The sequence below is a fragment of the Drosophila serrata genome, unplaced genomic scaffold, assembly GCF_035046125.1.
Source record: "Drosophila serrata isolate PLE 108 unplaced genomic scaffold, ASM3504612v1 contig_241, whole genome shotgun sequence".
NCBI lineage: Eukaryota > Metazoa > Arthropoda > Insecta > Diptera > Drosophilidae > Drosophila > Drosophila serrata.
The window spans coordinates 271,307-288,070 of NW_028257139.1; the positions used below are offsets into that span (position 1 = coordinate 271,307).

Sequence of the window (16,764 nt, forward strand, 5' to 3'; positions counted from 1 at the left end):
AAAAATTTGCTGCTTAAATAAATAACTGACAGGGAAGAGAAAACTCAAAATATATATGTATAAGCTGCTGAAAATATGCGCCCACGCATAATTATATGAAAATTCGCAATAATTATAAATAATGCAGAGAGCGCTCAAAATGCCAACAGAGAAACACTCGCCACTTCCGACAACGTTGCCACCTGATGGCTATGCCATCGGCATCCTCATCCTTTGTCATCATCATCATCATCATCATTATTATCCTTATAATCAGCAAAAACATCGTCAAGTGCCACGCCCACCAGACCCACTTAACCACTACGAATTTCCGCTTCCGTTATGGCGCGAGCGTAAAATTAAATCAGCAACAAAATATTCTATGCAAATACAAAAAAAAAAAAAAATAAATAAATAAAAAGAAAATAAAAAGAGAACTCACTTTTGCCCAGCAAATCCAATGAAAATGTGAATTTGGCTCAAGTCGAACTTGCTTTCCGCATTTTCCACCTTTTCACCATTATCGACCAGCAATTAGTGAGCGAGCTGACAAAATAGAAGTGCATAAACCTGCTCAAGTAGCTAAAAAATTGGATTCCCTTAAAATCTCTCGTCTATGAAAATTGGTTCTTGGAAAATAGGTTTGTGATTTGAGTGGGTTGAAAAGGTGGAAATTGAGTGCAAATTTTTTGATTGAATGGATTTACAGTTTATGGGATTTCTATTTTCACATTTCCATTTATTTTTCCTAAAATAAATATATCGGGTAAAGCTTTTTACGGAAAACTGAATTTGGGGAGGAAAAAAGGTATCAGTTTAAGTTAATTTTGGGTAGGTTAAAATCTATGAACTTTCTTGCTTTTAAACTTATTAAATTGAGAAATAAACCTTTTAATAATTAAGTTGAACAATATGTCAAAGAAACATGGACAAAACCTGCAAATAAATTGTATTTATTTTGTCAATCTATACAAAATAAATGTTTTCAATCTATACAAAATAAATCGGAAAATCACCTCTCTTTAGCTCGAATTTATTTTTAAATTTGCCTAAAAATTGTGCTCCTTTTCTGGAATAAATGATCTGTCAAACCCATGCTAAATGCTTGGTATTTTCAGCCGTTTCAACCCTAATTTATTTATGGAAAAATTAAAATGAGTTCCCTCATCTGTCAGGTTCAGCCGGGATGAATTGTTCAGAAGCAAACAGTTTTTGTTATTTGAAAAAACAATTGGAGTTTGTCGACCTGTGTTGTCTGCACCGTTTGACCGGCATCGGATTGTTTGTTTTTATTTTCCATCGATTGCTGAAATTGTATTTATGAACTGAAATATGCTAGCGGATTGAGGATTTTAGGGGGATTTCCACTGCGGGTACCGCAAATATAAAATACACATAATTCCGTATGCAGAGTTGGTGGGGTTGCCGCGCTCTTAACTTATTCTACACCGCTGGTTCGGTTAATGTTTTCATTTTATTATGCTAAACTAAAACCAACAGTTTTATGCGATTTTTGTTATATTTGTTGTACTTTTTATTGGCTTAATCCGGTTCACAGAGCTCATGGTTATTGAGTTGTTTTACTGCCGGCGATATACCTTTGCGAAGGGTGAAATATAGTGAAGTTGTAAGCTCGCTAACAGATTTGCTTTATCGTTATCGTTACAATTTTGTCTGGCGATTGAAATTGAAAATCTTATCATAAAAATCATGTCGTGACTTGGATACAATCGCAACTTGAATCTTTATTTTATTTGCCATTTATATTGGAGATTTATTAGTTGGGGGGCATATTTCTTGAAGTGGCCCCATAACGACTTTATTGCGTGATGGCTGGGAAAAACTGTCAATAGCTGGGGGAGTACCACTGGGCGGCCACCCATCGCATTTAACAGCTCATCAAGCAACAGAAGCCCACGGGAAATACACTAAAAAACCCCTGGCAATCAGTGGAGCATAATTTGTACAACAATTTCCGTTTCGCAGACCAAGTCGACAAACCGGGCTTACGGGCCAGCCTCGCTCGCTGTCTGTGTGGTCAGAAGTCAAAAGTCCGTTGAACCCCAGCGAAGCGTAAATGTTTTTCCCGGTCTTCTCATCTCGTTTTTCCTCTTGGTGCTTCGTTTTTCCTTTCCAATGATTCAATAACACGTGTTAGCCGGACCAACAAAAAAACAAAGTACAGAAAACAAGGATAAAACAACCTCCTCGATGGCTGATTAGAACAATTTCAATTTTCACGCGGACATTGTCGTTTTTTTTGGATTTTTGCAACGTCAGACCTTTGGGCACGAAGGTCATTCAATTTGATTAAGCAATATTTTCGTTTGCTCGGGATGATTTAGCAGGAAATTTATGTGTATGTGGGCGGCGTAGACCCTGACAGGTCCCCAACATTCCACTGTCATGCTCGTCCTTTTTTTGTTCCCCCTGAGTTAGCCATGAACGGGGAGCCTTTAGTCATCCATTAACCCATTGTTTGGATTTAAGGACTTAAAGAGCAGCCATTGAAAGTGAGTTAAGAAATCTTGTGTACAACTTTGAGATATTTTATTCAATGGAAGATATTGTTATTAAATTTTAATCAGTAGATAAGAGCTCAATTTAAGCTTTATTAGTGCTTTTCCAAACTTAAGTTTTTGTTTGTTAATTATGGAAAATAAAGGCTCAGTTTGCAAGTATACTATATAATACAAATAACACATTTTCTCTGTAGATTTTCTGATAAATCCTTGTTAAATTCGAATGAAATCTCTAATATAACATTGGATTTAAGAGCAACTATTACCCTGCATAAATCTTTTGCTACTACTAAAACGGATTTCATATTTACTTTCCATTATACGATATTCCGTATCGGGGAAAATCGAATACATTCTCACAGCTAAACCGCATCCTGCCTGATTGTAATGCAAACTGTATTTTACCATTGGCATTGCTTGCCGAGTGTGAACTCTCACAAAAGCTTTTCAATCTCGAATTCATTTGCTTGAAATCGAATAACCAGACTCGAAGAAGCACAGAGACACAGAGAGAGGGACTCAAGTGGAGAATCAGAGAATCGGTTGTTGGGAGGTGCGAAGCCGGGAAAGGGAAACAAGCACTTCATAATGAAATGAAATCTTATCACATTTCAACTTGATTGCTGCCTGCCGCAATATTGTAGCTTCGTCCTGGCGCTGAGCTGAGCGCTTCGAGATGTGGAAAGCGGAAAACAAACTTGCAACTTTTTGGGGAAACTGCAAAACGGAATTCAATTGCATATCCTTTGGCTGTTGCCTCCTCAACTTATTTATAGTTTTGTTGCACTCACCTGTCGTGGGATTGTGTCGTCCTGCGCCCGCCAGGTTAAGATTACGTGGCAGCGTCATGCAGTCCCCACCACCACCGCCACCACCACCACCAGTGCCGCTGCCTCCAGAGGATCCGCCGCCAGCGCCAGGACCCACTGCGGTGCTCGTGAGCAGGACATTCCCGCGACTATCCACCAGAGCAGTGCCGCCGCCTGCTAAATTCAAGGCGGCCGTGTTGCGTGCATAGTTCAAAGTGGCCGCATGATGCAATCCCCCCGACTTGGGCAGCGTCATCATTCCAGGATTGTAACTCACACTGCTGCCGGAGACCACAACGGAGGCACCGCCAGAAGAGGAGCCACCGCCAACTCCACTTGCCGAACCGGAGCCAGTGCGTCCAAAGGTTTGCGTGCCTGTCATTCCCTTGATTTGCATATGCTCCCGTTGTTGCTGCTGCTGCTGTTGCTGTTGATGTTGCTGCTGCTGCTTGGAGCTGGTGCTGTAGGTGACATTGCCCATGGTGTCGGTGGTCACCTTGCCACCCTCAATACCGCCATTGTTCAAAGCACCACCGCTGCCGCCACCCACCTGCTGTTGCATGCCTATGAAAGGAAAAGAAAGGAAATTAAAGTATAATTAATAATTAGAAAAATGTCTAGCCCAAAGAAATCTCTCTTTTCTATCAAATTGAACCAAAACTATCTTAATTAACTTCTTTAACCGAAAAACCACATTCGTACTCACCTGTATTAGAGCAGATATGCGGTGGCGGTGCCTTCACATCGTTGGCTGCCGCTGCTGCCGCCGCTGCTGCTGCTTGCAACAACATGGCCGCCTGACCCGCCTGATCCTGATGGCTCTCCACGTCCACAATGACATTTGCGGAGCTCTGCGAGTGACCCATGTGGTAGTGGGCATGCTTGATGGGTTCGGGTGGATATGGTACCTGCTGGTGTAGGCTACGTTGCTGATACTGCTTCTGTAGGGTTTTCACCTCCAACCGCGTCTTATCCCGCTGGTAATAGACGCCGGCAAAAATGAGGACATTAAGTATAAGCAGACTGCAACCGATGGCAATTGTCACACTCAGAGCCGTGGAATAGGCTGCATATCCGGCCGCCTCGAAACCAGAGGCCAGAGTGTCCGAGGAGGCATTCGCCAGGGTGGTGGGTGCAAAGACACCACCACCGCCACCCGAGTAGTTTCCACCGATGGGTATACAGGTCGTATACATGTTGTTCGGCTCGACGGTGGTGACTGCAAAAAGGAAGACGAAGTGGGTTGCATATTAATCTCCGAGCTCGTGCTGTAGTTCATTTGTTCACTGGAGAGTCGCGACAGGCAGTGCACGGGTCGTATGAGTAATGTCCGTTTTGCCGTACGAAATTATTCATACGGGGCGAATGGGTAATGAATGGGAGGCAACAAAAAACAGTTGAAGCGACAAAATTGTGTTTCTTTGTGTTGCTTAAATTTCTTAAGGCACTTTGTAAATGTTAAATAAGGTAAATACAATATATAATGTTTAGGTGTTATTAAATAGATAAGCTTGCCCAAGGCAAAGTGAACTTAATTACAGTCTGTGCAACTCATGTTAGTTTAATATGAAGTATGAAATGTTTTCACTACTCATATGTATTTTAGTTATAGATAAATAAATACCAGAGACTTATTTGCTAATTCATTTAGGTATTATTTGTTTTTCCCTATTTCAAACTAAAACATATAAAACTATGACTAAAATGTAGATAAAATTAAAGTTAAATAAACTACGGTTGTGAAACTTTAAGCATACTTATTCAATATTTGACTAAACAATGGATAGATTTCAAATGTGAATTAGCCTTGGCTCAAAGCCTTTTATGCCACAATCATTCTCGCTGGCTGCTCCTTTGTCTCAAATGTCCAGAATGCAAAATTATTTCCATTTTCCCCATGCGGGTGGTGAAAAATTTCGCGCACCACCACGCCGCCATTGTATTTGCCAAGGTATTCGCAAAGCGACTGAAGGAGTTGGAAGCGCAAATGTCTGTGAAAACAAATGGGTTTCTCGTTGTCTTTGATGCTCTACGTATCTCTCTCATTCTCCATCTCCTGGCTGGGGTTTCCCCTTGAAAATGTATTTGTCATTGTGCACTGGAAGTGTCTTGGCATTGTTCTATAGTAGTTCCACCCCCCTCCGACTCAATGTCTCTCTGCTTGAAGTGCTTCCTACACTTGGCGTTGTTTTGTATCAAGTGTGAAAGAGCGAATGCTGTGTGTCTGTGTAATGCACAGAAATAAATTTTATACCTTATGAAGCTCAAAGAAAATGTTTCCTTTCTTTTAGCTTAACATAATTAAGGGTGCTTTAGAAATCACTAGGGTTTGAAAATCCTCTTAAAAAGCTGTCTAAAAGTATTTAGTTACATTTTAAAGGTACTGAATTCAGTGTAAAGTTCTATACTTAACTCTTTACAATCTAAAATCTTTATTTTAGACACATTTTTAAGACTTTTAATATCACCCATTCAAAAGCAAATATTCTTTCACACTTTACATGTTTTATTGATTTCAAAAAAGACTATAAAGACAGGAAATGGCAAACTTATGATGGAAAAAGTTTCCAAAAAAAAAAGAAATGAAATTATTTTTTCTTTATGTGTGATTGTTTGTCTGTAAAGTTTTGCCTTTCAATTTTCTGCATATCAAACAATTTTGGCAAAAGTTACTCGGCTCAAGATTAAAGACTTGTGCTCACGTATTTTGCATAAATATTGCCCAAATAAATCTGCCGTAATAATCGGGAATAAAAGACAAAGTATTCATATATATATAAGGCATATGCCTGGGGGTGTCAATAATCGTGTGAAGATTTGCAGCTGCCACTCAGCCACTTGCTGCTTTTGTCTGAGAGCTTTTCCAATTTGCATTCAAGTGTGGCATTTAATTTACTCAAGATTGTTTGGACGGGTTTTTGGTTAACAGAGCGGCCGGAAGCATCAGGTGAGTGCTACCTTCTGCCAGCTTTTGGTGGGGGCCACGATTGGGTATCCAATTTGGAATTAGCCTTCCCATCTATACATAATAATTTCACTCCAACTTTGTCCATCAATCATGAAGGCGTAGGCACTGGCTTGGCTCAAATGCTCTCGACCTGTCACTTGAGTTCACTCGGGAAAATGCTTAAGACCCTTTTCCTCTCCCTATTTTTGGTTGGGAGCAACCCTTTTGCTAAATTGCATAACCAGATAAATTGTGATCCCTCACCATCAGCAGATTCGACCCTGGCCACTAAGCTTTTTATCATTCCGCTCCATTTTGCATTTAATTTTGCAAGTACAAATACTTTTTCAAATGGTGTGCAGCATTTGGAATTTTCTCCCCCATTTTCCTGTCTCTTACTTTTAATTCCTCTTTATTTTTATTTTCATTTTCATTTTAATTCTACCGTTCGTTCCAAGGGCCGCATGCGTTCAAGGACCTCAGATAATTATGTTACGAGGACACATGGCCCCAGCTTGAGGCAGACAGATAGCTAAGAAGGGTGTGGGGCCAAAAGCAATGCTTAATGTGGCTTTAATTAGTGGAATCACAAAATAGGGAAAGCAGCAACAAAAAAAAAACAAAAGTACAAATAAAAATAAAAAGAAAAACGAGAATGAAAACGAAAAAATGAAATAAGAGCGAGGAGAAGAAGCGTTGGGAAAACCCTAAGCCTTAAAATCAAACCGAAAAGCAGAGGGCGTCGCCTTGCAGCATGCTTTTTTCTTTTTTGTGCCACGAAAGCGAAAAATATTTTTGTGGAGGCTGAAATGTCCTTGCATAAATTAGGTATTAGCCGGGCCAACGGCATCAGCCAGAGCCTGCCATCCTGCGAAGGACACTCGGGCATTTATTAAGTGAACCATTTCAATTTTCACTGATAGTTTGACATTTCCCAGCTTAATCAGGCCTGCGCTGCTTTTTTCCCGGAAAACGAAATCGCAGGAATTATGCAAATGATTCCAGAGAGCTAAGCATTGAGGATGGTGGGGATTTTCTCGGTAGGCTTTTGGCTAAGTCGCCTTCCACATGTTGCGTTATCTTCATCTCTTTTCCAAATAACTCAGGTGGAGCCGAGTCGACTTCTGCCGTGGGTTTTCTTTTCTATTTTCCATTTTTCCCGGAATCCAGGTCAGCCAAAGTAGCACAGAGTGTACTCTCTCTGTGTGTGTGAGCCGGAGGTTGTGGTTTATTTGGTATGTTTTCCTTTTCTTTTATTTTGTTCTGGAAAACTGGTAACCAAAGCTTAGGCAAAAGATGTAAGAAACTCGATGATGGGATAAATGGCATTGAAAATGCGTTAAAGGGAAGACTTTGAATCTCATATGTCATGGCTTTAATTATTAAAAGCCTTAAGAAGAAAGCAAAGATTTAAACAGATGTTTTTATCTTAAGAATATATTTATAATGAAAAGAGAAGTATGGTTTGTAGTAAAATTAAGACTTATTCATACTTTATTTGGTTCAGCAAAGATTTGTGTAAGAAATATGGACCAAAATTATTCAAATTTGTAGTATTTAAAGGTATTTCATAAATTTAAAAAACATTGGGGAGCTTCTTTTTGTAAGCAGATGCTTCAAAATTCCCTCAAAACCCTCAACAAGGACAATCACCATGGAAAACAGAAATCCAAGTACTTCAACACTTTGCCAACCAAACTTAAACTTCTTGCGGAAAAGTTGTTTTCCACACATATTTTTAGTTTAGTTTTTCATGTCTTTCGATTTGTATTTTGTTGGTAGCTGCTTTGTTTACGATTCCCCTCGTTTGCCTTTTGGATTTTTTTGCTTTTAGCTGCATATTTCTGTCGCCCCGATTTTGGCCAAGTTGTATAACCAAGGGGACAGACGATGCTGAAGTGCTGAGGAAAAACTTGGGGCAAGGCAAGACAAGGCGGCACAGTTGGCAAAGTCAACGCTTAAATGAAAAGCATGTCAAAGTATGTCGAGTCCATATGACACTGGGTCTCTTCCAGCGAGTATGGGCTTTCGGTCGGTGGCTTTCCGATCTCCTGTGATTTTCCCGCATTTCCCAGAGAAAGCTGGGTGAATTTGCTCTTTTTTTGTGGCCTAGCTGCGTCGTCGTCGACTGTCAAGCTGACAGCTGTTTGTCGCATTTCAGGCATTTTATCATCTTCTATTTCCACTTTTTGCCATCGCCCTGTGTTTCCTCTCAGTTCGCTCTTTTAAATCCGTTTTGTATTTTTTTGTTTCTAGTCCTGGCCGGGTTGTAAGTTTGTTTTGATGGCCGGATTTAGTTCTGCAGCATTTCTGGCCCGTGCACTAATTGAAATGAACAGTTGTTGTCTGTGGTTCAACACTCTCTCTCATCAGCATTCTACATTAGCCGCCGCAAGTCGCCCTCTCACCTCCAAAGGGGAGGAGGGGACAGCCTGCCGGCCAATTTCCAGCTTTGTTCCATTCTGTTTGTTTTGGGTCACAGATTAGTTGTTTGTCTGCTCAAAACCGAACCAGGGTAGATTAAATTTGAACGCACTGTGCTCCGAATCAAGATTTAAAGGTCACAACCACGATGGAATACCAACTGAAATGGGTGGAGACTTTGGGAGGGGCTCTCTTGTTGTGGGAGGTTGGAAATAAACGCAAACTGTATTTAAATTGTGTTTACCGTTCTTTTTTTTAAAATGAAATAAGAAATTTGATTAAATATTCGGTATAAAAAATATATGTATATGTTGGTTGATTTATTAAAATATTACAAATAAGATAAAGAACAAGTTTCAGCCTTGCCTCTTGCTTAACTCCAAATGATTAGATAAAAATGAATGTGTTTAATATATTGTATACACAAATTATAATCAATACAATATACATAGGAAAACCTGTTGTTAATTTTTACACATTTTTTTATCAAGTTATCAAAATGATGATGTCATCACTTGAGTCAATCTAGTCTATGGCTGCATATCGAAAAGAAAAGTTCAAAATATCGATAAAAGTATTCCCAAAATTAAATAAAAATATAGTATAATTTAGTATATTAAAGATTAAAATATCGAAAAATATACTATTTTATCAATGTTATAGAAAAAATATTCAAAATAAGTTGATTAATTTCTTTGTTTTTTTTTATCGATTAAACTAAATTGGTCTATTGAAGCAGATAAATTATAGATACATCCTGTATATTGAAAATTCATTTTTCCATAACAATTAACAAGAAAATGGGTGCATCAGGTTAAAGAAAAAATAGATTTATTCCGCATATACGACAAACAAAGTACCAATATCGATAAATTATATATATATAAAGCGATAAATATCTAGATACTTTCGATATATTTATATTGTCAGCCATCTCTAATTTAGTTTTCCTTTTTTTAAAGCGATTTGTAATTGGGCTACTTTATCCTCCAGCTCTGCCAGCTAATCTTATAAGCCTTAAGACTTGGACTGGCCTTAAAATATGTTTTCTTTTATAATGCCTGCACTACTTTTCGGGTTATATTGTATTATACAATAACCCTAAGGAATATATGTATATAAAACTTTAGGGACCTCGTTAAAAACTCTTTAATGAGTGCTTGAAACTAACCGCTCTCTTAAGCAACTTTGTTCTTATAATTTTCAGTAAATTTAATTGGAATTTCAGTGTGGTGGAAATCGTTTCGCTTTCATCGTTATGTGACTTTCTTCATCGTTCTCGACCATCTAAAGTCAACATTTCAATAATTTCTAATTTAACCGACTTTGCTCAGCGAAAGCGTTCTAGACAGCCACGCCCACTTCTGTGTTCTCCCCTGCCTCCATGAGCTAATGCATTTTGCATTGGCTAACTTGGAAAAGGGGAGCGGGGAAAACACCATAGGATGAGGGTAAAATGGTTAAAAAGAGGGGTTGAGGCCATTTAGTTGTTCGACTACGAGGGGAAAGTAGAAAGTTTTGCCTGAAATTGACTGTCTTAGTTTTGACTTTGAGATAAGCCAGCGTCGAAGGAAGTAAGTTGAAGCGCTTTCTGGTTGCTATGGCATGAAACAAGGACACGCCCATGAGGCACAGCCCCGCCCCCTCAATCCCCTCCACACCCCCATATAAGAATTTGATGTTTGACTTGGATTCACTTCTTGTTCTGGGGGTTTGAGGCCAGCTGCAGTTGCAGTCGCCACAGCTGCGCGAGGACAGTTTATTAAAAATGGTAAAAACATAAAGAAAAGCGGGGGAAAAACAAGCAGCAAAGTTTGCTGTTAATTTAGAGTAAGTGTTGAAAAAGTTTCCGCCAACGAGTTTTACATAAACTGGTTTAATGACTTCCCATTCGAGAAGACCGGAGCGGAAGGGGGTTGTGCAGTGCATTAAAATTATGCGCTATTTACATTTGTGGCATCTTAGACAGAAGACCCTCTTTCAGCTACAGACTCCAGCTTCCAGTTACTCCTCCCTCTCTCCCTGGTGAATGTAAACGAGAAATTTATGCCACAGACACAGCAGTCTGGCGAGGGGAAAGCAAGTATGACAGGGAAAAAAGGTTACACACACTTAATGCTTATAGAGATTACAGTTGAGTGCATTTCCAAAAGTCAGCACTCGACACAATATAAATTCAAAAGCCAAACCGTATCCCGGCCCGGACGCAATTTCAATAACCAGAGTCCCAGCTGGAGGTCCTAGTTCGGGGCTGGGTCAAATGGAAATGTCATGCCAGGGAACAGAAAGGCAGCAGAGCGATGGGTCTGGGATGAGGATGAGGTTGAGGTTGAGGATGAGGATCGAGGAATGAGGAATGAAGGGTTGTGGATATGGACTCCCCACAAAAATGCCAACTCTGCAATTTAACTTGCTGCGAGACCACAAAGTGAAGTAAACACTGACTAGGCCGAGGCCAACGCCAAGAGTAAACAGAAATCTTTGCTACCGAAAGTGTTGATTTTCAGCTCGCTCTCCAACAAACAAAACCATCCAAATAACCAGAAGAAAAAAAAAAGTAGAAAACCAAAAAACAGAAAAGAAGAGGAGCCGAGCCGAATAAATAGAAAGAGTTTTCTCCTTTTTTTTGGATTTGCCTTTATTTGAGAGGGAGCCCACATGGCGTATGTGGAATATATTTCATTTGCCGTCGAGTTATTAACTAAAATGCTCACATGTTCGTATAACTTTGTGACCGCATCTGAAATATTTGACTTTGGAATCATCTCAAATAGCTTGATCATCTGTTCAGAGGCATCCTTAATCCAACCGAATGACTCTGCCATAATAATTGCGGTCCGAAGGGATACAATTTTGGGAAAAAGGAAGACATTTTCCAATCAATGTTTTCTTACTTTATATTTCATAGAAATAAATAAAGTATTCCTATTACTATCAAAGTTATCTATGAATAAATTATTAAACGCAAAAGTAATCTATAACTTATTTGTAAAAGTTTAACTGGCTTTGCGATATAACTTTAAATACAGTTGAACTTTTATGGGTCATAAAAATCACAACTGAAACTGTAATAAATGTTGAAGATTAATGAAGCATTAAAGTTTTGATTGGATTGAAACTAAACTTTAGAATAAATATTGTAATTCAAGGGAATGCCTAGAAACTATTTGTTTCAAAAAAATATATTCATGTACTAAGTTTAAATAAGTGTTAAATTACATATCAAAGCTTGTTCAGCTACTTTTTGTATACCTTAAAATGCTTAACTTTTTGTTAAACAAATTCAAGCTTAATATTTGAGGTCATAGGGATAAAAATATAATATATTTTAAAGAGCTCATTTAAAAGGGCCTTTATTTGTGATAAGTATTCCAATCAGAGCACAGTAGCAACCAAGTGTTGAGGCTGAAAATCGAAAAGAAAGGTTGAGCTCACCCTTATTTTAATTTGTCAGTTTCTGCAGAATCTGCAATTAAATAAGCCAGAGAAAAAAAAACCCCAAAGGCCAGTCAAGTGTCCCTTTGGCTTGGCCTTTGTCAACCGCATTAAATGACAACTGCAGACTGTACAAAGGCCCAAAAGGGACGAAAACCAAAATACAATCTACAAAGGCGATAGGCGTTATTCCTTTGGGCTCGGTTTGCCGTTTTGTGCCGGCTTATTTGTTGTTTTTAGGTATTTAGGTGACAGTGACAAGCCGCAGACACACAGAACGAAAATAATAACGAACTTGAGGTAATAATATTGATTTTAAATGTGAGTTTGTAACATGTTTAATAATAATGCCATTAAAGGATTGCAATTCAATCGACTGTGAAAAAAGGGACACCAACACAAAAACCGCAGTAAAACAGCAATAACTTTCCTTTTGTTAATTAAACATAGCCTCTAGTTTGTGAATGAAATTTTCTTGTTAAACAAATATAAAACTTATTAACGTTTTATCCTCTAATACCAGTTTGTTTCTATAATTTTGTGAGCAGTCTTTTTATAGTGTTAAAGGGCAATTTCTTTCCGTGTAGCCATATGAATGCGATTCAATGTCTGTGTGTTTGTCTTGGGGCTACTTACCGCCCAATATGCCGTTCAAATAGGCTGAGGCATTCAGGCCGCGTCCCTTCTTCATCATCAATTGCTCATCGATAAGCAGGAGGCGCGACGAGGACGAGGACGATGATGACGAGCCGGCGGTTCCTGTGGCTGTTGATATGCCGAACGGATCCGGCTTAACGGGTCCCTCGTACAGGTCCATATCATCGTGATTGCGGAACAGATTGTGCCTGGCTATCACATCCTCCATGCCGGCGCGATGAAGCTCTGGTATCAGACGCAGCCAAATCGAGAGTTGATGGGCCCGAAAGTGATTCTTAATGCGCGGCTTCATTCCTGGAATTTAAAGAGTATCCCGTTGGTTAGTAAGGGGATCCGGTTTTGGGTGGTTTTATTCCTTCCTTTACAAACAGAACGAAAAACAAAGGGATGAGCCCAAGGTAAACATCTTCATTTTCGTTTTCATTTTCATTTCCATGTGACAGATACCAAAACACACACTCATCCGCCCACGAAACATGCATGCAAATAGCTCTAATGCTAAACTATTCCATTTTGGCCGTTGTTTTTGCTTTTGGGCCACTTTCGAGTCATTTGCATGCCAAAAAGGTGAGCGACAGACACTTGGCTCAATTGAGGCCACGCCCACCTCCTTTCTCGGGTTACAGTCCCCGCCCCTTTAGTTTTTAGCCCTTAGCCCTTAGTCCATAGTCCTGAGGCCTCAATCCACTGTCCTCAGTACTTAAACTCGATGTCTTGTTTATTTTGGCGGGGTGAAAGCGACATAACTGTTTAATTTTTGATGCCCCCAGCTATTTTTGCCAAGAACCTGTCATATACACGGTGAAAAACTGGTTCTATAAGACAAATATAATAGTTTTATGATAATAATAAGGAAGGAAACTAACTTCTGGAAGGCGATGCTTTTATAGCCATGCAGTTTGCAATGGATTTATGGGCTCAAATCGGGAATCGATAATTACTTAGCTTAAAATATTCCCAAATTTGAGAAGATATTTTTATATGAACATTTTTTCGACAAATTAAAGTTGAAAAATGTTATGGCTAAGCCATAAAAGCATTAATTTTAATAATGTTAGTTTTTAAAAGGGTAATGAAGTCTAAACTTTTGAATTACAAGAAAAATTCAATTGCTGACAATTTTAAACCCAATAAAAAAACAATTTTTGCTGTTGGAAATGTCTAGATTGGCTCGGCTGTTAATGTTATATATAATTTATAGGGTCTGAAATTATGTTCTTAACAGGTTACATGCTTCTGAGTAAAATTATAATGGCCTGCAGGGGTATAAAAAGGACACGTTAAAAATTAGCTACATTTAAAAATAAGTAGGTTTTTGCATCAATAAATTGTAAAATATGTGGAAATGTAATACATTTTATAATGTTTTCATAATATAATATGGAATTCATAAATAATAAAAGATAATTCAAGGAACAGTACATAAATTAATAGTATGCTTATTACCTCTATAGTTTACTTAAATACTTTAAAAACACAATTACACTTTTTCTTAGTGTGTACAAAAAAAGTTTTCAAAAAAGCCGAGCCTCGTAACCTACTTGTTTCCAGGGTAAAAAGGTTGAGGTATTTCCTCATATCTTCATGTATTTATAAATATCTGAAAAGAACCAGAAATGTTTCTCACTACAATCTTCCGAAGGCTTTCACACAGACACACACACACCTTTGAACTTTCGACACATGCCCATTGGGAGCATTCATGGGAAAATATGAAATTTAAAAAAGGACTTCTTTCCGCCGAAAAGCATTCCCCTTGCAATCATCAATCGCAAGTGCAAATCTGAATCCGTATTCGAATCCGAATCCGAAATAAATATTGCAGGCATTGGGGATGCTGCTGCTGCATAATTTACGCAACAGGACCTTTTCAAAACTCGGCTTATACATAAGATATGCTTATAGTTCGATGTGTACTACACACATTACGTATACGCCGCATATGTGCGACAGCTGCCTTTGTGTGCCGGAGATCCCTTTTGTGCACAGAGCTCCCAACCCTCCATATTATTTGATTTCGATTTCAGTTTTCTGGCGTATCAAATAAAAAAAGAAAACTCTTCACGGCGGAATCCTTTTAACTTGCTTATGTAAAGTGCAGCACACTGTGTGTGTGGGTTGAGCGGATCTCCTGTATAGAATGTCAGCTGTCGCTGTGTGTCGTTTCAATTAAAATCAAACAAAAAGGAGCAAGTTTGGTGAAGGATGGGGTAACGCAGACATATCTTTTGATACGTATCGTCCTTCAATGCTTACATGTGCGTAAAGTGCGTGTCAGCAGTGGGGAGTAAAGCCTCTTTTTACCACCGTTTTTTACCTCTTAGCTGACTAAAAATATATATACATATATATAAAAAAAACCATTCTCGTGTGCACAATGTAAGGCAAATCCATTGCCATAACCTGTGCGTAATTTTCATAAACCGTTAAGCGCGCGTATCTGTCGCTATCTTTTGTAAAGGTGTGTGTTGTGTGTGTTGTATCTGTATGGGTGCTTTCTCTCTTAGCTTTTTTTGTGTCAAGTGGGGTAGATTGATTTTAACGAAAAGGGCCAAAAGGTGCCGCCATATACATTTTATTTACATTGATTTTAATTTAATTTACTTTATTTTTATACGGATTGTGAAATAAAATAGAAATAACTTTCAGAAGGTTATTATATTTTGAATAACATCCTTTTATTTATATATATAAAAAATTTGACTCTTTGTTTTATTACAATGTCATGTCTATGTCTCTAAGGAAATTCTGTATTTTAAATAGATATACCATATGTATTCTTCTTTTTATAGATATACCATCTGTATTTAGTATAGTCTCTTACAAGCAAATTGTTTATAAATATAAAACAGCTTGTTAAGTGTCCATAAATCTTGCCAAAACTTTATAAAAATTAAGAAGTTAAGAATTAATTAATACATTTAAAAGTTGATGTAAGAACTCTTAATCCAACTGCCAACAATCGCTTAAATTTGTTGAATTATAAAACCTAATTCACCTTATTAAAAAGGTAAACATTTTCTTATAATAAATTCCAGGAAATTCATTCTATTTCTGTACAAAATTCAGGGTATTTGGTAATCCCCTCATATTATGCAAATAATATGTATTTTCCTCTTTCTATCGGCTTTTGTGTGTACCTTTGCCATGTACCTGTCGCGTTCGGGCACAAAAGGTGTGAAAAATTTGAAATTAATAACATTTTCGTACATTTGACATGAAGCAACGTTGGTGCCATTTTAACGCGAGCATAAAGCTTTATGCTTCTCAGCCTTAGTGCCCCCTCCGATGTCCCTGTCTCGGCTTGCACTTCACGTAATGTTTCGACAATCTCTGGGCGTTTTGATTGCCCTTCATCTACCTGGTGTTGTCCCAGTATACAGTGTGAGGAGATGCTTATATTCCAGGCTCCTCCACTCACATTTTGTTCAAGTACTTGTGTGTTAACTCCCTCGTTTTCCAGAACCTCAGAGCCACCAGCACCCCCTCAATTTGCTGTTGTTAGCAAGCTGAGCATGTTCAGGCGTTGCCTTCTTTAAAATTCAAATTAAATTTGATTCTCCCTTTTTTTCCTTGCAGCTGGCTGTGTGTGTTTAGGTTTTTTTGTCCTTTCTTTTTTTTCTTGTAAATTTGTAGCTTTTATTTGGCATGAATTCCATGAATTCTTTTTACTGCATGGCAAAGTAGCCATACAGAATTTTGCAGGCATTTTTCGGAGGTGTGTGAAAATGTATAAGAAATGTTTTGTAGCTAAAGCTACTTGCATATTAATGGGAATGATGGGAATCGCCTTAAATTCCCCCCCAAAAAAATATCTTTTTATTGAAAAAAAGAATCAAGTAAATGCTTTTAACTTTTAACATAGTTTTGTTCTTTCCATTTTCAACTACAAAACAAATCAAAACATTTCTTTTAGAAGTTCAGAGCTAGATTTTGGCTTGAAATGCCCTCTCAAAGAAGTGAAGAAAGTTTGAGGACTGTGGGGAGAAAA

General features: G+C 38.3%; 1 protein-coding gene across 1 annotated transcript in view; it reads right to left on the reverse strand.

The window, feature by feature from the left end:
* The window catches only part of Nlg4 (Neuroligin 4), a 50,787-nt gene that overhangs the window by 19,220 nt on the left and 14,803 nt on the right, over positions 1 to 16,764 (reverse strand). Inside the window, exons 10-12 of the mRNA XM_086831684.1 lie at positions 12,753 to 13,067; positions 4,017 to 4,529; positions 3,293 to 3,874 (exon numbers count right to left, since the gene is read on the reverse strand). Coding sequence (XP_086687810.1) covers positions 3,293 to 3,874; positions 4,017 to 4,529; positions 12,753 to 13,067 — 1,410 coding nt within the window. The remainder of the gene's footprint in view (positions 1 to 3,292; positions 3,875 to 4,016; positions 4,530 to 12,752; positions 13,068 to 16,764) is intronic.